This window comes from Hemitrygon akajei, chromosome 5 (genome assembly GCF_048418815.1).
Source record: "Hemitrygon akajei chromosome 5, sHemAka1.3, whole genome shotgun sequence".
Lineage (NCBI taxonomy): Eukaryota > Metazoa > Chordata > Chondrichthyes > Myliobatiformes > Dasyatidae > Hemitrygon > Hemitrygon akajei.
Genome location: NC_133128.1, coordinates 113,523,917 through 113,551,696, shown reverse-complemented (window position 1 = coordinate 113,551,696; position 27,780 = coordinate 113,523,917). Strand labels below are relative to the sequence as shown.

The 27,780-nt window shown below is 44.7% G+C and overlaps 1 protein-coding gene across 3 annotated transcripts in view; it reads right to left on the bottom strand.

Annotated features, from left to right (window-relative positions):
• LOC140728058 (tubulin alpha-4A chain-like) overlaps positions 1-27,780 on the bottom strand; it is a 56,736-nt gene that overhangs the window by 18,256 nt on the left and 10,700 nt on the right. Inside the window, exon 1 of one of the 3 annotated variants that reach the window (XM_073046196.1) lies at positions 12,196-12,337. The exons of 1 other annotated variant lie outside the window; for it this stretch is intronic. In XM_073046196.1, the coding sequence (XP_072902297.1) occupies positions 12,196-12,198 (3 nt within the window). In that variant the 5' untranslated portion in view covers positions 12,199-12,337. Of the gene's footprint in view, positions 1-12,195; positions 12,338-27,780 lie in introns of those variants that run through there. One more of the 3 variants, XM_073046197.1, reaches the window with a different exon arrangement.

Below are 27,780 nucleotides of genomic sequence, written 5' to 3'. Positions count from 1 at the left end.
AGTGAGGTAGTGTCCAAAGATTCATTGTCCATTTAGGAATCAGATGGCAGAGGGGTAGAAGCTGTTCCTGAATCGCTGAGTGCGTGCCTTCAGGCTTCTGTACTTCCTACTTAATGGTGACAGTGAGAGGAGGGCACGCCCTGGGTGCTGGAGGTCCTTAATAATGGACACTGCCTTTCTGAGACACTGCTCCCTGAAGATATCCTGGGTATTTTGTAGGTTTGTACCCAAGATGGAGCTGACCAGATTTGCAACCTTCTGCAGCTTCTTTCGGTCCTGTGCAGTAGCCCCTCCATACCAGACAGTGATGCAGCCTGTCAGAATGCTCTTCACGGTACAACTACAGAAGTTTTTGAGTGTATTTGTTGACATGGCAAATCTCTTCAAGCTCCTAATAAAGTACAGTATAGCTGCTGTTTTGCCTTCTTTATAACTACATTAATATATTGTGACCAGGTTAGATCCTCAGAGATCTTGACACCCAGGAACTTGAAGCTGCTCACTCTCTCCACTTCTGATCCCTCTATGAGGATTGGTATGTGTTCCTTCGTCTTACCTTTCCTGAAATCCACAGTCAGCTCTTTCATCTTACTGACATTGAATGCCAGGTTGTTGCTGCGACACCACTCCACTAGCTGGCATATCTCGCTCCTGTATGCCCTCTCCTCACCACCTGAGATTCTACTAACTACTGTTAGGCATTCAATACTATCATCCCCTCAAAACTAATCAATAAGCTTCAAGACCTTGGCTTCAATGTCTCCTTGTGCAACTGGATCCTAGATTTCCTCACTTGCAGCTCCCAGTCAGTTTGGATTGGCAACGACATCTCCGCCACAATCTTCATCAGCACCATAAGGCTGTGTGCTTGCCCCCCGCTCTACTTGCTTTACCTTTATGACTGCATGGCTAAACACAGCTTCAATGCCATATTCAGTTCTGCTGACAACAACACTGTCATAGGATGAATCAGAGGTGGTAAGGAATCAGAACATAGGAGGGAAGTTGAAAACCTGGCTGAGTGGTGCCACAACAACAACCTCTTACTCAATGTCAGCAAAACCAAGAGGCTGGTTATTGACTTCAGAAGGAGGAAACTGGAGGTCCATGAGCCAGTCCTCACCAGGAGATCAGAGGTGGAGAGGGTCTGCAACTCTGAATTCCACAGCGTTATCATTTCAGAGGATCTGTCCTGGGCCCAATCCCTGGGTGCAATTACAAAGAAAGACAACAGCGCCTCTGCTTCTTTTTGAGTTTGCAAAGACTTGGTATGTCATCTAAAACTTTGACAAACTTCAATGGATGTGTGGTGGAGAGTATATTGACTGGCTGCAACACAGCCTGGTATGGAAACACCAAAGTTAGAAGTCCAAAGTACATTTATTATCAAAGTATGCCTTGAGATTTGTCCCCTTAGATGCAGCCTCAAAGCAAAGAAACCTGATAGAACCCACTAAAAAAAAGTAGATCATCAACCACCCAATGAGCAGCAAAAGAGAAAAGAACAAATCATGCAAACACTAAAAGTAAGCAAATAGCATTCAGAGCTGAAGTTCACAAAAGTGAGTCTACAGCCACAACCAGTTCAGGAGCCTGTTAGTTGCCTCAGTTCAGCGCAGAGATGAGTAAACCTCATAGAGCAGCGAGCTGAACCAGCCTGTCCCTCACTGCCAGCTTTGACACACTGACCTTTTTAATCAGGCCAAGCAATTAAATCATTCAAATCTGGGTTCTTCCTTGCTCTTGGACCCGTGTCCTGCCGCTTTGATACGTTCTCAGGCCTGGGCCCCAAAACCTCATTACGGCCCATAACTGAACTTCCCAATTCAGCCTTGCACTCAAATTGATCAAACCTCGGATCCTTCCTCGCTCTTGACTCTGCCTCACCTCTGCTCAGCTCGCCTCACCATGGTTCTGCTGTGTTGAATCCCTTCCAAACCCACTCTGGCAATGACCAACATTGGCTCATTCCTCTCTCTCATGCCCGGGCCAAGCCACCTCTATCCAGCCTCTACACACTACGCTGCAACTGTCTTGCAGCTTTGAGACTTCAGTTCACAACACAAAAATGGGGTTCAAAAGCTCAACGGCAAAAAGGAAGTTTCAGGCTATTGATTGCAGTGATCATTTTCTAGAGAAAAGTATGATTAATGAAGTTTTTAGAAATTTTGTTTATTTGCAGCCAGCAAGTAGTCGCTTAAACATAAAATCCTACAAAAAGCAGTGGATACTGCCCAGTCCATCACAGGTAAAGCCCTCCTCACCTTTGAGCACATCTGCACGGTGCATTGTTGCAGGAAAGCAGTGTCCATCATCAGGGATTCCCACCACCCAGGTCCCTTCTTGCTGCTGTCATCGGGAAGAAGGTACAGGAGTCTCAGAACTCACACCATCCGTTATTACCCCTCAATAATCAGGCTCCTGAATCAAACTTCATTCACTCCATCACTGAACTAATCCCATGGATTCACTTTCAAGGATTCTTCATTTCATGTTCTTTGTATTTATTGCTTGCTTGCTTGTTTGTTTGTTTATCTATCTATCTATCAATCTATCTATTTATTTATTAATTATTCAGTCTGCCTTGTTGGTGCAGACTTTCATTAATTCTATTATGGTTATTGGATTTAATGACTATGCCTGCATCTCAGGCTGGTATATGGTGTCATATACTGTATGTATTTTGATAATAAACTTACTTTCAAGTTTGAACTTTAAAAATCCTGTAGTATACACTGAAGGCGTTAGCCTCCTGCGCACATCAGGCTACATAGAGGTAGCACTTTACCTCAAAGTGCACTGTGGATGTGGACATATGAAGGAGATCGGGTGTGTTGGGGTCAGAGTTCGATAGGGAAGGTCAGGAGTTCTGCCAGAAGTAGTTGGGGTGAGGGTGGTGAGGGTTAAGAAGGAACTGGATCAACCCTGATGATCGGTGTGGACGTACAGTACTGTAGCGATTAGCGTATCACTCTACAGCGCCTGCTGATGGGGGGGAGGTGTTGTGGTTCAATTCCAATCATGGAGGAGTTAACACCTTGTCCTTGTGACTGCGCGAGTTTCCTCTGGATGCTCCAGTTTTCTCGCACATTCCAAAGACATACGGATTTGTTAGGGTTAGTAAGTTGTGGGTATGCTACATTGGAGCCAGAAGCATGGTGACACTTGCAGGCTGCCCCCAGCACATCCTCAGACGGTGTTGGCCATTGAATCAAATGATGCATTTCACTGTGCGATTCCATATACATCTGTGACGAATAAAGCTAACCTTTAATCTTTAACATCAACCACTCTCTGTGTGAAATGGTTGCCCCTCAAGTCCTTTTTAGATCTACCTCCTCTCACTTTCAGCCTACGCCCTATAGCTTTCGACTTTCCTACTCCTAGATTTACAAGGGTGCTGCCCAGACTAGAGAACATGCATTATGAGGATAGGTTGAGGGAGCCAGGGCATTTCTCTTTGGAGCGAAAGAGGATGAAAAGTGACCTGATAGAAGTGTAAAGATGATAAGTGCCATACAGTAGATGGAGTGGACAGCCAGACTTCTATCCAGGGTGGAAATGAGTTTAAGGGGATTAGAGAAAAGTATAGGGGGGATGGCAGAGTTATGTTCTTTACACAGAGAGTGGTGGGTACATGGAACCCCCTGCTGGGGTGGTGTTAGAGGCAGATACATTAGGCGCATTTAAGAGGCTCTTAGATGGGCACGTGGATGACACAGACAAATGGAGGGCCATGTGAGATAGAAGGGTTAGATTGCTCATGGAGTAGGCTGAAAGGCCAACAGCACAACATGGTGCCTGTATTGTGCCACGTTCTATTTTCTATGTACTCTGGGAAAAAGACTGTGGCTCTTAACCTTATTTATGCCCCTCATAATTTATTGAACTCCTCATCCTCTGGGGAAATATGCCATGGACTATCCAGCGTTTTCTTACAACCCAAGCCCTTGGTAATATTCTCATTCCAGCTTGATGACATCCTTCCTATAACTCAACCAGCAATGAGCACAATTTTCCATGTGTGCTCTCACCAATGACGTGCATGGAGGCAACATCACCTCCCAAATGCTGTACTCGATGTCCTAACCAATGAAGGCAAGCATGATTCTTCCCTGTTGCAATTCACTAGTCGCCAATATGAGGAGGCATAATTTTAAGATGATTGGAGGAAAATATAGGAGGAGAATTTGGAGGTAGTTTTTGTTTTGCACAGAGAGAGGTGGCTGCTTGGAACAGGCTACTGAAAGTGAGGTAGAGGCAGATAAGTTAGGGACCTTTAAGAGACTCCTGGACAGGTTAGTGGATGAAAGAAAAATGGAGGGCTCTGTTGGAATGGCATTGGAATAGGTTAAGAATTTGGCACAGCATTGTTGGTTGAAGGACCTGAACTGTGCTCCACTGTTCTATGTTCTACAGTTGACCCGTGTTGCCACTTTCTTCTCTAGATTCCCACAACATCCTAGGATACAGGCACTGGGGATTTATCTACCTCTATGCATTTTTAGACCTTCAGCAATTCCTCTTCTGCAACGTGGACTCTCTTCAAGACATCGGTATTAACTTCTCTGAGTTCCTGTTGGATTGGGCTATAGAATTGCTTTTTTTTCTAGTTTAACTTTCCTTTGCTTGCTTGTAATTTTATATAATCACCTAATTTCAGTGATTTTTCCAGTGATTATAGTACTGCTGCTGCAGGATTTTTCTAGAAACATTTTTGTATCAGTAGCAGGTGTCATGCTATGTGAATCTTGCTATTTTATTGGTTAAATGTTTTCAGTGGAATTTGGTTATCTCTAGTCTGGTATGAACTCCTCCATGGGTGATCCCAAGCCCGGCTGTGAAAAGAGGAGGGCTGAGCGTGGAGCTAGCAACCCCGTCCTGTAAAGCAACAGAAACTCCAAAGATCTCATCTCTGAGGGAGGGGAGAAAGTATCTTTGCCTAGAAGACGTATGAAGCCGTGTGGTGATAGCTGCATGTCTGTGGGGGCCATAGGGCCGATCATCCTTCTGTCAACCAGGACCACCATCATTACACACTTGGGTAAGCCAAGTACCAACATCACCAGGCAAACACTAACGTAGAATCCCTAGGGAACGAGGAAGAGAGGCTGGCCAAAGGACACTTGGTGGCACGACATTGAAGCTGGCACCAAGCAGATGGGCTACATCTGAGGACAACTTGAAAGACGGGTCCAAGCCAGAGGACTCTGGCGAGCTGCTGTCAGTGACCTTTGCTCCAGTAGGGGTGATGGGTTTTACTAGCTAACTAGTCTGGTATGAGAAGATCATGACGACTGTTTAATCTTGTCTTTTCTTTGTCTGCTTGATGCTCCTTCTTCTTTGCTCTTGTAACACTTAATAAAATGACCATAAGCAACAAGTTTTATGCCTCATTCTTGAATGCCAAAGAACCTGTGGATCGCAGAAGCTTCAGGGTCCAATGTTCCCTAGCATCCATGTCTTTCTCTGTGGTAAGTACAGATGAGAACTATCCCTTAAGGACTCTGCCCATCTCCTGAAGCTCCATACTAAGATGACATCATTGATTTTTAAAGTTCATCAAAGATCTCATTTTCCCCTCCTAATTTCTCTTTGGGTGTACTCCTATAGTCTTCATACTTTGCAAGAGCGTCACTTGATCCCATTTACCTGTACATGACACATGCCTCCATTTTCATCACCAGAGCCTCATTGTATTTGCCATCTGGGGTTCCCTGATCCTGCTGTTTCCAGTAGTGGGAGAGTCTAGGACCAGAGAGCACAGCCTCAGCATACTGGGATGTCTCTTTTAGAACAGAACTGAGGAGGAATTTCTTTAGCCGGAGAGTGGTGAATCTGTGGAGTTCTTTGCCACAGGTTGATGTGGAGACCGTCATTGGGTGTAAAGCAGAGATTGTTAGGTTCTTGATTAGTAAGGGCGTCAAAGATTATGGGGAAAAATGCAGGAAAATGGGGTTGAGAGATAATAAATCAACCATGATGTAATTGCCAATTGCAGAGGAGACTCAATGGGCTGAATGTCCTAATTTTGCTCCTATGACTTATGGTCTTACTATGTTGGCTGCTTTACTGAGGCAGTGAGCAGTGTTCACAGAGAGGAGCCTGGTTTCCGTGATGTGATGAACTGGGACATAGGAAGAGAGAGGAAAAATAAATTAAAGGAACACAGTGTGGTTAACCAAGGAGAGTTGACGGGAATGTGAATAATGAAATGGGAAAAGGAGAATAAAGGGGAGAGGGCAGATCTTCAGTGGAATTTTATACCTCTGGATTGATCTCTGGAGTAACACTGATGTAAAACAGGAACCCATAAGCTCAAATCCATCAGCACAGACAGATGCTTCCTCCCCCGTTACCTCCTCCTTCAGCCAAAGCAAACAGCAAACTCAGCAGAACTATCTAATTGCTGAATTATTCTCCTGCATTGAAATCTATTCTCCTTTCATACTTTACCCTCTACCTCCTTTTGCAAAATGGGTCCACGGTCACCTTCCCTCCCCCTCTCCTGGCCATAGAGCCATAGAGTCATACAGCGCAGAACAAAATGTCCCTCTGAGCTAGTCTCATTTACCCACATTCTATATTCTATGTTGTTGCTAGAGGGATTGAATTTAAGAGCAGGGAAGTTACACTGCAACTGTACAGGCTGCTGGTGAGGCCACACCTGTAGTACTGTGTGCAGTTCTGGACTCTGTACTTTGGGAGAGATATACTGACTTTGGAGGCAGTCCAGAAAAGATCAGCAGGTTGATTCTGGAAGTAAGGGGATTTGCCCATGAGGAGAGTTTGAGTGTTTGAGTCACCTGGGACTAAACTTGCTGAAATTCAGAAGAATGAGATGGGGGGGGGGGGGGGTGAATCTCATGGAAACATAAAATTCTGAAAGGGATAGATAAGATAGAGGCAGGAGAGTTGTTTTCACTGGTAAGTGAGACTAGAACTAGGAGACATAGCTTTAGGGTTTAGGGGAATAAATTTAGGATAGAGATGAGAAGAAACTGCTTTTTTCAGAGAGTAGTGAGTCTGTGGAATTCTCTGCCCAGGAAAGCAGGAGGCCACCTCATTAAATATGCTTAAAGTCACAGTTCGATAGATTTTTGATAACAGGGGAATTCAGGGTTATGGTGAAAAGATAGGTAGGTGGATCCGAGTCCACAGCTAGATCAGCCATGACTTTATTGAATGGCGGAGTAGACTCAATGGGCCAGATGGCTGATTCCTGATCTAGTTCTTACGTTCTAATGTTAACCAATCCTACTCCGTCTCTCACACAAAGGAGCTGAAGGAATTCAGAGGGTCAGGCAGCATCAATGGAGGGAATGGGTTGAGACTGTTCATCAAGACTGGAATAATGTTATGGTAAGAGGGAGAAAGTGTGCTGACCTCTTCTTTAACAGTTCAAAGTAGCTTTATTATCGAAGTATGTATACTGTTCGTCACCATGTACTACCCTGAGATTGAGTATTTCGCAGGCATCCACACAGAACAAATAATTATAATCAAATCAATAAAAGCTATGTACAAAGACTGAACAACAGCCAATGTGCACAAAGGTCTACCACACCTTTATCCATGTTTTAATCTTTTATATTTGTATTAAGGCACCACCTAAATGTTAATCATTTATTCCACACTCAGAACCTACCTCTATATTGGCTGCATGCACACACACATCCTCTCGGGTCACTGAAAGCCTCCGCCTCTCTGTAACTGCAAGGATCCTTCGTAGATTCATGGAACAGGTACAGGCTCTTTGGCCTATCTAGTCTGTGCTGAAATATTAATCTGTCTAGTCATATTGACTTGCACCAGGATCATAGCCCTCCATACCTCTCCCATCCACATACCTATCCAAACTTCTCTTAAATTTTGAAATCCACCTCTTCTACTGGCAGCGTGTTCCATGAAGAAGTTCCCCCTCATGTTTCCTTTAAACATTTCACCTTTCATCCTTAACCTATGACCTTTAGTTCTAGCCTCACCAGTCCACAGTGGGAAAAGCCTGCTTGCAATGACCCTATCTATACCCCTCGTAATTTTGTATATCTCTATCAAATTTCCCCTCATTCTCCTGCGCTCCAGGGAATAAAGTCCAAACCTATTCCTCCCTTCACCACAACTCAGGTCCTCAAGTCCTGGCAACATCCCTGTAAATTTTTTCTTCACTCTTTCAATCTTATTGATATCTTTCCTGTAAGTAAGTGACCAAAACTGAACACAATACTCCAAATCAAGCCTCAGCAATGTCTTATTCAACTTCAACATAACATCCCAACTCCTGTACTCAATACTATGATTTATGAAGAATGATGTGCCAAAAGATTTTTTTGTTGACCCTATCTAGCAGTGATGCCACTTTCAAGGAATTATGGATCTGTATTCCTAGATACCTCTGTTCTGCTAAAAAAAATTACCACTGACTCCATCCATTCTAGCAGTCAACTATTCACCAAACTGCCTTCAGGGAAATGCTACAAGTCCATCACCATCAGAACTATGTGTCATCTTTGAAGCTTCATTCCTGTACTCAATACTTTGATCTCTGAAGACAAATGTGCCAAAGGCTTTCTTTATGACCCTATCTACCTGTGATGCCACTTTCAAGGAATTACGGATCCGTATTCCCAAATCCCTCTGGTCTACCGCACCCTTTATCCATGTTTGTGCAGCTCTCACTTTCCCATTGGGGACCCACACACCATGAACCCTCAACTATGGAGCTGTTCCTCCCCTGCCTCCTTTCACCCATTCCAGTTGCCTCAATACCTCCTCTCTCCAGAGCCCCACCTTGCAAAAGACTAGTCCTTTGTACCTTCCCTGTGGCTTTGCATATGTTGTGGTTGGATTTGCAACTCATTTCAAGCTTCTATTGAAACATAAAATGCAAATTATCGTGATTCTGACACCCTTTAGGGATTATTGAACAATATTGAACATGAAGGCAGAAAATAGGGTTAATGGTAGATCGCACCACCGAGGACGTCTTCGCCTCAAAGGCGGCATCCATCATTAAGGACCCCATCACCCAGGACATGCCCTCTTCTCATTACTACCATCAGGGAGGGGGTACAGAAGACACACTTTTAGGAACAGCTTCTTCCCCTCTGCTCTCAGTTTTCTGAATGGGCAAACCATGAACACTAACACTAACACTATTTTTGCTCTGTTTTTGCACTACTTATTTAATTTGTTTTATAATAAATAAATAAATATTTCTTATAATTTATAGTTTTTTATATAATACACTGTGTTGCTGCCACAAAACAACACATATCGTGACATACAATATGTCAATGATAATAAACCTGATTCTGGTTCTTAGCGGGGTCCATAGATCCCGTAAAGTTGTCGCACAAGTTGAGAGGGTAGTTAAGAAGGTATTTGGTGTGTTGGCCTTCATTAGTTGGGGGGTGGGGTTGAGTTCAAGAGCATGAAATAATATTGCAGCTTTACAAAACTCTGTTTAGGCCACACGGAGTATTATGTTCAACCTCACAGGAAGGATGTGGCAACTGTAGAGAGATTTATCAGGATTCTGTCTGCATTGGTACACATACAGGGAAGTCTGAAGGTTTTTCTCTTTAGAGTGAAGGAGGATGAGAGGTGACTTGATAGATGTGTATAACATGATAAAAGGCATTGACTGAGTGGACAACCAGCACCTTTTTCCTAGGCAGAAATGGCTAATATGAGAGGGCATCATTTTAAGGGGATTGGAGGGATTATAGGGGGGATGTCAGAGGTATGATATTTTTTTACACAGAGTGGTGGGTGTGTGGAACAGGGCTGTTGGTAGAGGCGGATCATTTGGGAGATTTAACAGACTTAAATAGGCACATGGATAATAACGAAATGCAGGGTTATGTGGAAGGAAAGGGTTGGATTGATCTTGGAGTAGGTTAAAAAGTCAGCACAACTTTATGGATAGAAGGACCTGTAGTGTCCTGTACTACTCAAAGTTTAACATTTGAAGTATGTATATATTACACAACCTTGAGAATTGTCTCCTTACAGACAGCCATGAAACAAAGAAACCCAAAAGAACCCATATAAAAAAAGACCATCAAAAACCAAATGTGCAGAGAAAAAAAAACCATGCAAACAATAAGAATAAGCAAATAGCATTTGGATCGAAAGTGAGTCCACAGACACAAAGCCCGGAGCAGGCCGCAGCCTCAGCCTCAGTTTTAGTGCAGAGCTGAGTAAACGTTGCCGAGCAGTCAGCAGAACTGGCCCAGCACTCGCCTCTGCTCCTGACACACTGCCTTTTCAATTCGGCCTGGCATTTAATTCGTCCAAACACTCTGGGACCAGGCTCTGTCATCTCGGTACTCTCTGGGCCTGGACTCTGCTGCCATGTTTTGGCCCTACCTGACCTTTCCCAGTTGGTCTGGTGCTTAGATCAATTAAACCTCGGGCCCTTTCTTACTTTTGAATCTGCCTTGACCTCACCTCGACTTAGCCTCGCAGTTGCTCATTGTGACCCACAACTCAGACTCATGCCCACTCTTCCTTGCCTCCGCCCTTCTCGCCAATGATCTTTTACCATAAATTTTACCAGAAAAAGTGTTATTAATGATCTAGTTACCTGTATATTCTTTGTTTTGTTTGCCAGCAATAGGTAGTCGCTGGGCTTAGCCAGCACCATCTTAAGCCAGAAGGTTTATGTTCTATGTAATACAGCATGGAAGAAGGCCATTTGACCCACTTGTCTCTGCTAGCAATGCCAGAGAGAGCTTCCCAAACAGTCCTTCCATGGTTATAGAACATAGAACATTTGGACAAATATTCAGTCAAAATTTCCTGGCAGGGTACACAACTACTGTAAAAAGTGTTTCAAGAAGATGGTCATAACTAGAATAAACTCCTGCCTGAGCAAGGATCTTGTCTCAATACAATTTGCCTACTGACATGACAGGTCTACAATGGATGCAACCTCTCTGGCTCTCCACTTGGCTTTGGAGTACCTAGACAATGGCAAAAGTGCCAACACCAGCATTCCCATAGTACTAACTAACAAGCTCCAAAACCTGGTACTCTGTACCTCCGTCTGCAACTGGATGCTTGACTTCCTCATTATGAGACCACGGTCAGTGAAGGTCAGAAATAACATCCCCTCCTTGCTGACAATCAATACCAGCACACTTCAAAGGTGCGTACTTAGCCTGCTGCAATACTCTCTCTATGCCCATGACTTAAATACCATCCACAAATTCATCAATGGTATTACTGTCATCGGTAGAATCACAGATGGTGACGAGGGGGCAGACAGGAGTGAGATAGATCGGCTGGTTGATTGGTATTAAACTCAGCCAGCTCCATCACAGCCACAACCATTAAGGATATCTCCATGAGGTGGTGCCAAGAAGACGCCATCCATCTGGGACATACCCTCTTCTCATTACCACCATCAGTGAGGAGGAACAGGAGCCTGAAGATGCATGCTCCACGATTTCAGAACGGCTTCTTCCCAACCACCATAAGAATTTTGAATGGTCCATGAACACTACTGCATTGTTCAATTTGTCTACACTATTTAATTATTTTTGTAATTTATAGATTTTTAATAATTTATTTATGTAGAAGTACAGCACAGAGCAGGCCTTTCAGGCCCTTCAAACTGTGCTGCTCTAAAACCCACCGATTCAACCCTAGCCTTATCAGGAGACAATTCACTGTACAATGACCAACTAACTTACTTAGCGGTACATATTTGGACTGTGGGAGAAACTGGAGCATTCAGAGAAACACAATGCCCTCACACGAAGGATGTAAAAACTTCTTACAGATAGCATTGGAGTTGAACTCCGATCTCTGACACCCAAGCTGTAGTACTGTCTCACTAATCTCTACACTAACCTCGCCAACGATCACAAAAGGTCATCAACGCCACTGCTTCCTCAGGAGGCCGAGAAAAATTATGTTCCCATTGACTCTTACCAAGTGATGCACCATAGAAAACATTCAATTTGGATGTATAACGGCTTCTAATGGTAACTGCTCTGCTCTGCAGAGAGTTGGAGACACAGCTCTGCACAGCACAGGTACCAGCCTCCCCTGTATGGACTCTGTCAACACTTCTCGCTGTTTCAGTAAAACAGCCAGCATTATCAAAGAGACCACCCACTCTAGACATTCTCTCTTCTCCCCCTTCCCATCGAGCGGAAGATACAAAAGCCTGAAAACACGTACCATTAGGTTCAAGGACAGCTTCTACTCCACTGTTAACAGACGCTTTCACGGATTTCTTGTCTGATATGATAGACTCTTGGCATCACAATCTACCTTGTTATGATCTTGTACTTTATCCTTTACATACATTGCACTTTCTCTGTAGCCGTTGCACTTTATTCTGCACTGTTAATGTTTTACCTGGTTGTACCCCCGTGCACTGTGTAATGATCTGATCTGTACAATAGTTTTTTCTGCATCTGCACATGTGACAATTATAAATGGATAATACTAAATCAATTTTATGTATTGCACTGTACTGCTGCCATAAAACAAGACATTTCACATACCAGTAATAATAAACCTGATTCTCATTCTCATTCTGATTCTAAGTTATCCCTTCCCCCCACTCAAGCATCTCCCCACAATTTCTGTGCCTCCAGAACCAGTTTCACTCACAGTATCCCCACCTAGCTACACCGGATGCTGACAAAGTTCCAAACTATGTCCACAAATATATGGTAGAGGTGGCTGTCCATTGTATGTGACAATGACAGGAAAACCTCTGTGGGAGAGTTTTTAAAGTGGAAAAGCTGTTACATAGGGGCAGTTCCTTTCTCGATCTCAGAGGTCCAGGCCTAGTGGTACGAATGAATGTCACAAATGGGGTCTTCCTTGGTTACAGTGGATGGCCACTACAATCAAGGTAAGATGGTGGCACTCTTAGACACAGTGGCCTCGCTGGGTCCAAATAAAGGTGTAATTGTTCATTCTTTACATTTTTTCCACGATCACAAGACACTGTTGGATGTTCAGAACACCAACTACTGCTGGTCTACGCCACCAGCGAGTTGCTCAACAGTGATGGAGCTGGGATTATTGTGAACTTTGTTGCAGCCTGCTTCAGCCATCCAGGGCAGAAGGCTTCAGAAGTGGTGCGCGATCCAATGGGTAAATTGTCATAGATGTTTTTGTTGTGATGGTAAGGCCCGGTTGGACATTGGTAATGTCGAGTACTGTAATTGTGACTCACTGGTTCATTGGCGAGACCAAAGGCAGGGGAGCTGTTGCACAGACAAGGCTTTCATGCCCCGGGGTCACCTGTTGCAACCCCTGGGGAAGGAGAAGCTGGAGCTGGCTTTGTGCCGCTGGATTCCACGCTGGGTTGGGGGCTGGACCCTCCCCATCAGTGCTGCTCGGCAGAAGACGAGCTGGATTGTGTTTGTCTGCAGCTGCACTTGCATGAGATGAGGAACTGCTACGGGCTTGTTCTACAGAAACGTGGCTCCAGGACAACATCCATGGACCATCAGTCTATGGGCCATGGCACTCAGCGAGTTGGGCTATATATTTTTTTGTAATTGTGTTTTCCACCTGGGCCCCAGAGGAACGTTGTTTCATTTGGCTGTATTCATATGTATGGTAGAATGACATTTAAACAAACTTGAATGTGAAGTTGATGACCATGACTTCTGTGCCTCATTGTGCCCTTTGCTCTCCATGGAGGGTTGCAGAGCCACCTTCCTGGTCATTGGTATGTCTCGTCCTCCCAGTCTGCCAGAGCTGACTTTGCGTGCGAGGACAGGTATGTCCCTATCTCACTGGGCCCACTGACAGACAGACAGACATACTTTATTGATCCCAAGGGAAATTGGGTTTCGTTACAGTCGCACCAACCAAGAATAGTGAAGAAATATAGCAATATAAAACCATAAATAATTAAATAATAATAAGTTAATCATGCCAAGTGGAAATAAGTCCAGGACCAGCCTATTGGCTCAGAGTGTCTGACACTCCGAGGGAGGAGTTGTAAAGTTTGATGGCCACAGGCAGGAATAACTTCCTATGACGCTCAGTGTTACATCTCGGTGGAATAAGTTTCTGGCTGAATGTACTCCTGTGCCTAACCAGTACATTATGGAGTGGATGGGAGTCATTGTCCAAGATGGCATGCAACTTGGACAGCATCCTCTTTTCAGACACCACCGTCAGAGAGTCCAGTTCCACCCCCACAACATCACTGGCCTTACGAATGAGTTTGTTGATTCTGTTGGTGTCTGCTACCCTCAGCCTGCTGCCCCAGCACACAACAGCAAACATGATAGCACTGGCCACCACAGACTCGTAGAACATCCTCAGTATCATCCGGCAGATGTTAAAGGACCTCAGTCTCCTCAGAAAGTAGAGACGGCTCTGACCCTTCTTGTAGGCAGCCTCAGTGTTCTTTGACCAGTCAATCCTGATTACCCAGGATTAGCCTGCCTGTACCCTGGTGTGGCTGCTGTCACATGCAAACAGCTACTTGGAGCTATGGGTGAGAGCTGAGAGTCCAGTATGGCCCAAAGGTGAGTGAGCTGCCCCAGATTGGACCTTCACCAGAGGTGCCACCCCTCCCTGGACACCCCAATCACGCCACAAATTATATATTTGATCCTTACACACAGTGATTACTTTATTAGACACACCTGTACATGTGGCCAATCATGTGGCAGCAACTCAATGCATAAAAGCATGCTAACATGGTCAAGAGGTTCAGTTTTCAGAGCAAACATCAGAATGGGGAAGAAATGTGATCTAAGTGGCTTTGACTGTGGAATGATTGTTGGCACCAGACGGGGTGGTTTGAGTATCTCAGAAACTGTTGACCTCCTGGGATTTTCATGCACAACAGTCTGTAGTTTACAGAGAATTATGTGAAAAATTTTAAAAAAACATCCAGTAAGCAGCAGTTCTGAGGGTGAAAATGCCTCGTTAATGAGAGGGGTCAGAGGAGAATGGCCAGACTGGTTCAAGCTGACAGGAAGGCAACAGTAACTTAAATAACCATGCATTAAAACAGTGGTGTGCAGAAGAGCATCTCTGAACGCATAACACATTAAACCTTGAAGTGGATGGGCTACAGCAGCAGAAGACCACGGGCATACACTCAGTGGCCACTTTATTAGGTGCAGGAGGTATCCAATAAAGTGGCCAATGAGTGTATTTTAAAGCATTAAACATAATTCCTGCAAGACAGGAATATTTTTTGGTGAAAGTGAGCAAATATGGAACAACACAAAAAATGGGAGTATTCTGCTCAGCAAAAGTAGGAGTGGGCGTTGGAATGTTGTTCGACCCCCTTTGTTGAATTTGTAAATGATGATCACTTTTATCAATGGAATGCTTCTGTTACCCCAAGGTATCTCGTAAGGCCATAAGATTCAGGAGCAGGATTAGACTATTCAGCCCATCAAGCTGAAAACTGGTAAATTGGGAGAAAACATACATTTTTGAGGTGACGGGGGTAAGATGAAAAGGACAATTTTTTTTACACAGAAAGTGATGGTAGAGAGATATAAAAGAGGCATATGAGAGGCTCAGGCACAGGAATATGCAATGGAGTGGTATGGACATTGTGGAGGCAGAGCTGATTAATTGTTAGGCATTTAATTACAACTTTAATTATTTCAGCTAGTATCATGGGCCAAAGGCCCTGTTCCTGTGCTGTACTGTTCTATGTTCTTCACCATTCAATTATGGCTGAATTGTTTTTTCTCTCGTCCATTCTCCCAATTTCTGCCTGCAGCCCTTAAGCACATACTGCCAGACTCAAGTATAGCTTCTACCCTGCAGGTAATAGACTATTGAATGATTCCCTCAAACGACAATTTAAAATTAGCCTTTGACCTCACAATCTACCTCGTTATGATCTTGCACCTTATTGCACTTTCTCCTCCTCCACCTTTTTATTCTGGTTTCTTCCCTGTTCCTTTCCAGCCCTGATGAAAGGTCTCAGCCCGAAGCATCAATTGTCTATTCATTTCCATAGATGCTGCCTGACCTGCTGAGTTCCTCCAGCACTTTGTGTGGGTTGCTCATTTGCAAGTGTCTATTCTGCATTGCAAATAGAACAAATGGTTTATGTGTGCAACACACTTTCTCAGAAATGATGAAAGAAGAATAAGCGAGAGAGAAAGGGAGAAAGAAAGAACTCAAAGAAAGATTGATAGAAAAGAAGAACAAATTTGAGCGGAGTGAATCCGCATCAGGTTTATTGCCACTGATCTTCACAATTCAAAGACAGCTTCTACCCCGCTGTTATCAGACTATTAAATGGGCCTCTTGACTTCACAGTCTACCTCATTAGGATCTTTCACTTTATTGTTTACCTGCCCTGCACTTTTTATTTTAGATATAGAGCAGAGTAATGGGGGCTTCTGGCTCAATGACCCAATTACACCCATATGATCAATTAACTTACTAACCCGCACCACTGTGGGATGTGGGACATCACGGGGAAAACGTTCAAGCTCCTTACAGACAGTGGCGGGGAATAAACGAAGTCACTGGCGTTGCGTTAACTGCTATGCTTCTTTACTGTCCGACTGGTACACTTTATTCCGCATTCTGTTACTGTTTTGCCTTGTCCTGCCTCAGTGCACTGTGTAATGATCTGAACAGTATGCAAGACAAGTTTTTTTACTGTACATGATGATAATCAATTCCAATTCCAAAATCTTCCTTTGTGAAGACAGTTACCAAGTATTTGATTAATTCCTCTACCACTTCATAGAATGTACAGCAGTACATCACAGACATGTTGTCTATTCTGACCATGTTGTGATTTAAACTAATCCCATCTACAAAGTACCTATATGTGCTACATATCCCTCCATTCCCTGCCTGTTCATGCTCCTGTCTAAATGCCTTTTATAGGCTGCCGTAGTATCTGTGTCCACCTTCTCCCCTCGCTGCGCCCACCACACCAGCCAGTCTTCAGTAGCTGGCCAGGTACCCCGTCTGGGTCAGACGCTTTCCGTCAGTTCACCCTCCTGAAGGATGCTCTTACATTGGCCTCAGAGACCGAAATCACAGGATCATCGGGGACTGTGGGAGTTTGTGAAGGTACTTCATGCTTTGATGGTCAAAGTGAGCATATAAGGCATTGAAAAAGCAAACACGAGGAAATCTGCAGATGCTGGAAATCCAAGTAACATATACAAAATGCTGGTGGAACACAGCAGGCCAGGCAGCATCTATAGGGAGAAGCACTGTTGACGTTTCGGGCCGAGACCCTTCGTCAGGACTAACTGAAAGGAGAGATCGTAAGAGATTTGAAAGTAGGAGGGGGAGGGGGAAATGCGAAGTGATAGGAGAAGACTGGAGGGGGTTGGGTGAAGCTGAGAGCTGGAAAGGTGATTAGCAAAAGGGATTCAGAGCTGGAGAAGGGAAAGGATCATGGGACGGGAGGCCTAGGGAGAAAGAAAGGGGGAGGGGAGCACCAGAGGGAGATGGGGAACAGGCAGAGTGAAGGGCAGAGAGAGAACAAAAAGGGGGAGGGGGAAAAATAAATAAATCAGGGATGGGATAAGAAGGGGAGGAGAGGCATTAACGGAAGTTAGAGAAGTCAATGTTCATGCCATCAGGTTGGAGGCTACCCAGATGGATTATAAGGTGTTGTTCCTCCAACCTGAGTGTGGCTTCGTCTTGGAAATAGAGGAGGCCATGGATAGACATATCAGAATGGAAATGGGACGTGGAATTAAAATGTGTGGCCACTGGGAGATCCTGCTTTCTCTGGCGGACAGAGTGTAGGTGTTCATCGAAACAGCCTCCCAGTCTGCGTCGGGTCTCACCAATATATAAAAGGCCACACCGGGAGCACCGGACGCAGTATACCACACCAGCCGACTCACAGGTGAAGTGTCGCCTCACCTGGAAGGACTGTCGGGGGGCCTGAATGGTGGTGAGGGAGGAAGTGTATGAGCAGGTGTAACACTTGTTCTGCTTACAAGGATAAGTGCCAGGAGGGAGATCAGTGGGAAGGGATGGGGGGGACGAATGGACAAGGGAATCGTGTAGGGAGCGATCTCTGCGGAAAGCAGAAAGAGGGGGGAGGGAAAGATGTGTTTGGTAGTGGGATCCCGTTGGAGGTGGCAGAAGTTACAGAGAATTATATGTTGGACCCAGAGGCTGGTGGGGTGGTAGGTGAGGACAAGAGGAACCCTATCCCAAGTGGGGTGGTGGGCGGATGGGGTGAGGGCAGATGTGCGGGAAATGGGAGAGATGCGTTTGAGAGCTGAGTTGATGGCGCCTTTTTTTGTTTAAAAAAGGAAGACATCTCCTTTATCCTGGAATGAAAAGCCTCATCCTGAGAGCAGATGCGGCGGAGAAGGAGGAATTGCGAGAAGGGGAGTTTGCAAGAGACAGGGTGGGAAGAGGAATAGTCCAGGTAGCTGTGAGAGTCTGTAGGCTTATAGTAGATATCAGTAGATAGGCCATCTCCAGAGATGGAGACAGAAAGATCACGAAAGGGGAGGGAGGTGTCTGAAATGGACCAGGTAAATTTGAGGGTAGGGTGAAAGTTGGAGGCAAAGTTAATGAAGTCAACGAGCTCAGCATGTGTGCAGGAGGCAGTGCCAATGCAGTCGTCGATGTAGCGAAGGAAAAGAGGGGGATGGATACCCGTATAGGCTTGGCACATGGACCATTCCACAAAGCCAACAAAAAGGCAGGCATAACTGGGACCCATGTGGGTGCCCATGGCTACACCTTTGGTTTGGAGGAAGTGGGAGAAGCCAAAGGAGAAATTATTGAGAGTAAGGACTAATTCTGCAAGACAGAGGAAAGTGGTGGTAGAAGGGAACTGGTTAGGTCTGGAATCCAAGAAGAAGCGGAGAGCTTTGAGACCTTCCTGGTGGGGGATGGAGGTATATAGGGACTGGACGTCCATGGTGAAAATAAGGCGGTGGGGGCCAGGGAACTTAAAATCATTGAAAAAATTCAAAGCGTGAGAAGTGTCACGAACATAGGTGGGAAGAGATTGAACAAGGGGGGATAAGACAGTGTCAAGGTATGCAGAAATGAGTTCAGTGGGGCAGGAGCAAGCTGAGACAATAGGTTTACCTGGACAGGCAGGTTTGTGGATCTTGGGTAGGAGGTAAAAACGGGAAGTGCGGGGTGTGGGAACTATGAGGTTGGTGGCAGTGGATGGGAGATCCCCAGAGCTGATAAGGTTGGTGATGGTGTGGGAGACAGTGGCCTGGTGCTCCTTACATTGAGCTCATCTGGGAATGAAACCTTGTTGTCACATACATAGCTTGGTTTCACTTTATAGGAGGTGATAGCATTCAAACCCTGCTCCAGCTGTCGAGCATCCTTCAGTGTTCAGTTTCTTTCTGATTACAATGAATGCCCACAAGAAAATTAATCTCAGGATGCTATATAGTTACATACTCTGTATGTACTTTGATAATAAATTTTCTTTGAACTTTGAAAAATTGCCCTGCATATCTCCTTTAAAGTTTTCCACTCTCTCCTTAAACATACTCTCTCTGGTATTGGAGATTTCCATGCTAGGAAAAAAACAGACTGTCCATCCTGCCTTTCCCTCTCATAATCTTCAAAGTAAATCATAACAAAGTAGATTGTGAGGTCAAGTCCATCTTATCCTACTAGGAAACCATTTTATAGACAAAGTCAATTTATTGTAAACGTACATTTTCAGGTATATCAGAGGTTGATAGATTTTTGATTGGTCATGGCATGAAGGAATATGGGGAGAAGCCTGGAGACTGGAGCTGAGAGGGAAATGGATCAGCCATGACAGAGCAAACATGATGGGCCAAATGGCCTAATTCTGCTCCTATATCTTATGGTCTTATATCACTATACATGTGTGTGTGTGTGTGTGTGTGTGTGTGTGTGTGTGTGTGTGTGTGTGTGTGTGTGTGTGTGTGTGTGTGTGTGTGTGTGTGTGTGTGTGTACTTTGATTCATTATCTTGCAGGCATTTACAGGAAAATAAAGAAATATAATAAACAAAGATCGATAAACAACCAGTTAAATAAATACTACTGAGAACATGAATTGTAGAGCTCTTGAAAGTGGTTGTGGAATTAGCTCAGTGTTGATTTGAGTGAAGTTGTCTATGCTGGTTCAGGAACCTGATGGCTGAAGGGTAGTAACTGTTCCTGAACCTGGGGGTGAAGACTCCTGGATGTTAGGGGTCCTTGATGCTGGATGCTGCTTTCTTGTGGTAGCACTCTTTGTAAATGTGCTCAATAGTGGGGGGGGCTTTTCCTGTGATGGACCGGGTCATATCCATCACTCTCAATGGAGAATAATCTTTTAACAGCAAGTAGTAGAGGGTTCTGCCCTCTACTGGATACACCATAAAGCTATGAAAGATCAGCTCAGACAGCAAGACCAAAGCCACAAGAGGGCATTGAATGCTCACAGAACTGCAGAGAAAACGAGCTGGAATCAGAATCACGTTTATTACCTCTGTCTTATATAACACGAAATGTGTTGTCTTGAAGCAGCAGCATAGTGCAAAGACGTAAAATTTCCATAAATTAAACAAAAAATAAATATTGCAAAGGAATAAGAAGGTTGTGTTCATGAACTATTGAGAAATCTGATGGTGGAGGGGAAGAAGCTGTTCCTGAATGATTAATTTTAATTTTATTTATTTAATCAGAGATACAGTGTAGACAGACCCTTCCTGCTCACTGAGCTGTGCCACCCAATGGCCTACCGATTTAACTGTAGCCTAATGTCAGGACAATTTACAATGACCAATTAACCTACAAATCAATATGTCAATGCGCACACGGGTAGAACGTACAAACTTCCTTATAGAGGACATGGAACTGAACTCCGAACACCGATGCTCCGAGCCATAGTTATAACCATATAACAATCACAGCACGGAAACAGGCCATTCCGGCCCTCCTAGTCCGTGCCGAACTCTTAATCCCACCTAGTCCCACCTACCCACACTCAGCCCATAACCCTCCACTCCTTTCCTGTCCATATACCTATCCAATTTTACCTTAAATGACACAACTGAACTGGCCTCTACTACTTCTACAGGAAGCTCATTCCACACAGCTATCACTCTCTGAGTAAAGAAATACCCCCTCGTGTTTCCCTTAAACTTTTGCCCCCTAACTCTCAAATCATGTCCTCTCGTTTGAATCTCCCCTACTCTCAATGGAAACAGCCTATTCACGTCAACTCTATCTATCCCTCTCAACATTTTAAATACCTCGATCAAATCCCCCCTCAACCTTCTATGCTCCAATGAATAGAGACCTAACTTGATCAACCTTTCTCTGTAACTTAAGTGCTGAAACCCAGGTAACATCCTAGTAAATCGTCTCTGCACTCTCTCTAATTTATTGATATCTTCCCTATAATTCAGTGACCAGAACTGTACACAATATTCCAAATTTGGCCTTGCCAATGCCTTGTACAATTTTAACATTACATCCCAACTTCTGTACTCAATGCTCTGATTTATAAAGGCCAGCATTCCAAAAGCCTTCTTCACCACCCTATCTACATGAGACTCCACCTTCACGGAACTATGCACTGTTATTCCTAGATCTCTCTATTCCACTGCATTCCTCAATGCCCTACCATTTACCCTGTATGTTCTATTTGGATTATTCCTGCCAAAATGTAGAACCTCACACTTCTCAGCATTAAACTCCATCTGCCAACGTTCAGCCCATTCTTCTAACAGGCATAAATCTCCCTGCAAGCTTTGAAAACCCACCTCATTATCCACAACACCTCCTACCTTAGTATCATCGGCATACTTACTAATCCAATTTACCACCCCATCATCCAGATCATTTATGTATATTACAAATAACATTGGGCTCAAAACAGATCCCTGAGGCACCCCGCTAGTCACCGGCCTCCATCCCGATAAACAATTATCCACCACTACTCTCTGGCATCTCCCATCTAGCCACTGTTGAATCCATTTTATTACTCCAGCATTAATACCTAATGACTGAACCTTCTTAACTAACCTTCCATGTGGAACTTTGTCAAAGGCCTTGCTGAAGTCCATATAGACTACATCCACTGCCTTACCCTCGTCAACATTCCTCGTAACTTCTTCAAAAAATTCAGTAAGGTTTGTCAAACATGACCTTCCACGCACAAATCCATGCTGGCTACTCCTAATCAGATCCTGTCTATCCAGATAATTATAAATACTATCTCTAAGAATACTTTCCATTAATTTACCCACCACTGATGTCAAACTGACAGGTCTATAATTGCCAGGCTTACTTCTAGAACCCTTTTTAAACAATGGAACCACATGAGCAATATGCCAATCCTCCGGCACAATCCCCGTTTCTAATGACATCTGAAAGATCTCCGTCAGAGCTCCTGCTATCTCTACACAAACTTCCCTCAAGGTCCTGGGGAATATCCTGTCAGGACCCGGAGATTTATCCACTTTTAAATTTCTTAAAAGTGCCAGTACTTCCACCTCTTTAATTGTCATAGGTTCCATAACTTCCTTACTTGTTTCCCACACCTTACCCAATTCAATATCCTTCTCCTTAGTGAATACCGAAGAGAAGAAATCGTTCAAAATCTCTCCCATCTCCCTCGGCTCCACACATAGCTGACCACCCTGATTCTCTAAGGGACCAATTTTATCCCTCACTATCCTCTTGCTTTTAATATAACTGTAGAAACCTTTCGGATTTACTTCCACCTTATTTGCCAAACCAAACTCGTATCTTCTTTTAGCTTTTCTAATCTCTTTCTTAAGATTCCTTTTACATTCTTTATATTCCTCGAGCAATTCCTTTACTCCATGCTGCCTATATCTATTGTAGACATCCCTCTTTTTCTGAACCAAGTTTCTAATATCCCTTGAAAACCATGGCGCTTTCAAACCTTTAACCTTTCCTTTCAACCTAACAGGAACGTAAAGATTCTGTACCCTCATAATTTCACCCTTAAATGACCTCCATTTCTCTATTACATCCTTCCCATAAAACAACTTGACCCAATCCATTCTCTCTAAATCCCTGCGCATCTCCTCAAAGTTAGCCTTTCTCCAATCAAAAATCTCAACTCTAGGTCCAGTCCTGTCCTTCTCCATAATTATATTGAAGCTAATGCTCTTGTGATCACAGGACCCGAAGTGCTCCCCAACACATACATCTGTCAGCTGACCTATCGCATTCCCTAACAGGAGATCCAACACTGCCCCATCTCTAGTCGGTACTTCTATATGTTGTTGCAAAAAACTATCCTGCACACATTTCACAAACTCTAAACCATCCAGCCCTTTCACAGAATGAGCTTCCCAATCTATGTGTGGAAAATTAAAACCTCCCACAATCACCACCTTGTGTTTACTACAAATATCTGCTATCTCCTTACACATTTGCTCTTCCAACTCACGCTCCCCATTAGGTGGCCTATAATACACTCCTAACAGTGTTACTACACCTTTCCCATTCCTCAATTCCACCCAAATAGCCTCCCTAGAGGAGCTCTCTAATCTATCCTTCCAAAGCACCGCCATAAGATTTTCTCGGACAAGCAATGCAACACCTCCTCCTCTGGCCCCTCCTACTCTATCACACCTGAAGCAACTAAATCCAGGAATATTTAGTTGCCAATCACACCCTTCCTGCAACCATGTTTCACAAATAGCTACAGCATCATAATTCCAGGTATCAATCCACGCTTTAAGCTCATCCACCTTTCTTACAATGCTCCTAGCATTAAAATAGATACATTTAAGATACTCTCCACCTCCTCCTCTCTTTTCATCCCTAACAATGCATTCAAATTTATTATCCTTTTCTTTCTTCTCCCTTACATCTTCGGGCTGAGCGCATCCCTTCTCCACCACCTGCCTTTCCTCCCTCACACACTGTCTACTTACTTGCTCTACTGGTGAACTAACCTCCTCTCCCATAGTTTCCTCAAATTGATTTCCGCCCCCCCCCCCCCATCTTACTAGTTTAAAGTCTGCCCTGTAGCCCTAGCAAACCTCCCCGCTAGGATATTGGTCCCCCCAGGATTCAAGTGTAACCCGTCCTTCTTGAACAGGTCACGCCTGCCCCAGAAGAGGTCCCAATGATCCAGAAACTTGAATCCCTGCCCCCTGCTCCAATCCCTCAGCCACGCATTCATCCTCCACCTAATTCCATTCCTACTCTCACTGTCGCGTGGCACAGGCAGTAATCCCGAGATTACTACCTTTGCGGTCCTTCTTCTTAACTGCCTTCCTAACTCCCTATACTCTCGTTTCAGGACCTCTTCCCCTTTCCTACCTATGTCATTGGTACCTACATGTACCACGACCTCTGGCTCCTCACCCTCCCACTTCAGGATATCTTAGACGCGATCAGAAACATCCCGGACCCTGGCACCAGGGAGGCAAACTACCATCCGGGACTCCCGATCACCTCCACAGAACCGCCTGTCTGAACCCCTGACTATCGAGTCCCCTATTACTATGGTCCTCTTTCTTCTATCCCTACCCTTCTGAGCTATAGGGCCGTCCTCTGTGCCGGAGGCCCGGCCACTGTCACTTCCTCCAGGTAGGCTGTCCCCCCCCAACAGTACTCAAACATGAGTACTTATTGTCAAGGGGTACAGCCACTGGGGTACTCTCTAGTACCTGCCTCTTCCCCTTCCTGACCGTGACCCACCTATCTGCCTCCCATGGCCCTGGTGTGACCACCTGCCTGTAACTCCTCTCTATCACCTCCTCACTCTCCCTGACCAGGCGAAGGTCATCGAGCTGCAGCTCCAGTTCCCTAACTTGGTCCCTCAGGAGCCGCAGTTCGGCGCACCCGGCGCAGATGTGGACGTCCGGGAGGCTCGGAGACTCCAGGATCTCCCACATCCGACACCGAGAACAACAAGCTGCCCTCACATTCATACTTCCCGAATAACTGAAAATAACAAGGAGAACTAAAAGATAAGCCTACTGTGCCCTCTTCCGCCTAAGCCCTCTGAGCCCAAGCCCTACACTCTGCTCCTGGCTCACTCTGCTGCTTAAGGCTGCATTCTTTTTATATCTTCCCTCCTTCCCAGGCCTCCTTCACGCGCTTGCGCAGTCCCGCCTCTCAGAACTCTGATCTGAGAAGCAATTTGAAAATGGCCGCCGCCGCACTTCCTCTCAATGCCTCGCTGTCTCCTTCCAAAAGAGCACTTTGACTTCCCCATTGGTCCGAATCAGAGTCAGGTTTATTATCACTGATATATGACATGAAGTTTTATTGTTTTGTGGCAGCTGTACAGTGCAAGACCTAAGAAATTACTGTAAGTTACAATAAGAAATATATAGTACAAAAGTGAGTAACATACACAAAATGCTGGAGGAACTCAGCAGGCCAGGCAGCATCTATGAAAAAGAGTGCAGTCGACGTTTCAGGCTGAGACCCTTCATCAGGACTGGCCCGGCCTGCTGAGTTCCACCAGCCTTTATGTGTGTTGTTTGGATTTCCAACATCTGCTGATTTTCTCTTGTTAGTGCAAAAGTGAGGTGGTGTTCAAGGGTTCAGTAATCTGACGGCAGAGGGAAAGAAACTGTTCCTGAATTATTGAGAGTAGGTCTTAAGGCTCCTGGGCCACCTCCCTGATGGTAGCAATGAGAACAACACATGTCCCGGATGGTGAGGGTCCTTAGTGAAGGATGGCGCCTTCTTGAGGCACTGCCTCCTAAAGATGTCCTCGAAGGTGGGAGGGTTGTGCTCGTTATGGAGCTGGCAGAGTTTACAGCCTTCTGTGGCTTCCTGCAATTTTATACCAGATGGTGATGCAACCTGTCAGAATGCTCTCCATGGTATATCTGTAAATATTTGCTCCAGTCTTTGGAGACATACCAAACAAATTTTCTCAAACTTTTAATGAAATTTAAAAGTTTGCCTTCTTCTGATGTGCCTTCTTTGTGATTGCATCAATTGGGACAAGAATAGAGCCTCTTACTTGTTGACACCTAGGAACTAGAAACTGCTCACCCTTTCTAGTGTTGACCCCTTGAAGAGGACTGGCGTGTGTTCTCTTATATGTCCCTAGTGTATCTGCTGCCTCTTTTCCCACCCATGGCAGGGTTCACACCATTCTCAGCAAAAAACCTACAGTACCTCTGATTTCTCCCTATACTTTATTCCAATCATGCCCTCTTGTGTTAGCCATATCTGCCCTGGGAGAAAGTCTGTGGCTGTCCTCTCAATTAATGTTCCTTAGCATTTTGTACACCTCCGTCAAGTGACCTCTCATCTTCCTTGGTTCCAAAGAGAAAACCCTAGCCCCACGTTGGTGTGCTGGGAAGGAGGTACAGGAGCCAGAAGACCCACACTCAATGATTCAGGAACAGCTTCTTCCCTTCCACCATCAGATTTCTGAACAGTCCAAAAATCAATGGACACTGCCCATTATTGATTTTTGTTTTGCAATTTTTAGTAATCTTACGTCTTTCCACTCTGTTGAGTAAATGTAAAATGCCCTTGCTGGCCTAGGTTGTTAGGCTTGATCATTAGGAACATAGATCATGGAACAGTACAGCACATTAATAGGCCCTGTGGCGCACAATGTTGTGCCAAACCAAATGGATTAGTAATCAAATGGCAAATTAAACTATTCCCTTGTGCCACACAATGTCCATATCCCTTAATGTGCCTATCTAAACGTCTCTTAAAAGACCTCTAGCACACCTAGGCAGAACATTCCAGACACCTACCACTCTCTGTGTAAAAAATTGCTTCTCACATCTCCTTAAAATTACCCCCTCTTACCTTAAATGCCTGCCCTCTGGTATTAGACATTTCAACTCTTGGAAAAAGATACTGCCTGTCTACTCTATCTATGCCTCTCATAAGCTTGTATAAACATCTGTCAGATCTCCTCTAAGAGAAACCAACCCAAGATTGTCCAACCTCTCATGGTAGCACATGCCCTCTAATCCAGACAGCAACCTGGTAAACCTCTTCTGCTCTCTCTCCAAAGCTTCTGGATCAATCCTTGGAGCTATGATGTTGTGGCCATTACTGTGACTTGGATGGCCTATGGGCAGGAATGGTTACTTCGAGTGCCAGGCTTTAGGTGTTTCAGAAAGGACAGGGAGGGAGGCAAAAGAGGTGGGGGCGTGACATTGTTGATCAGAGATAGTGTCACGGCTGCAGAAAAGGAGAAAGTCATGGAGGGATTGTCTACTGAGTCTCTGTGGGTGGAAGTTAGGAACAGGAAGGGGTCAATAACTCTACTGGGTGTTTTATATAGACCACCTAATAGTAACAGTAATATCAAGGAGCAGATAGGGAGACAGATTGTCCTTTGTTTCACAGAATCCTGGTGAACCCCTTCCATACCGGATGCAGCGATTCAGATCGTCCGGTTTACTATACACTGTCAGGACAGATCTATAGAGTCTCTTAAAAGCAAAGGTGGGGGAGTATGCCTCATGAACTCTTCTTGGTGCACAAATAAATCAGTGCTGTCCCAATTCTGCTCACCAGACCTGGAACATCTAGCAGTAAAGTGTCGTCCTTTTTACCTACCACAGGAGTTCTCTGGGGTCGTTTTGGTGGTTGTTTACATTCCACCTCAGGCCAATGTCAAGCAGGCTTTAGATGATCTGAGCAATGGGATCAACATGCACGAAACAACGCACCCTAACGCCTTCACCATCATTTTGGGAGATTTTAACCAGGTCAGTCTGAAAAATCACTAAGCAATTATCATCAACAGATCACTTGCAACACCAGAGGAAACAACACGCTGGACCATTGCTACACCACCATCAAGAATGCCTACTGCGCTATTCCACGCTCTCACTTCAGGAAGT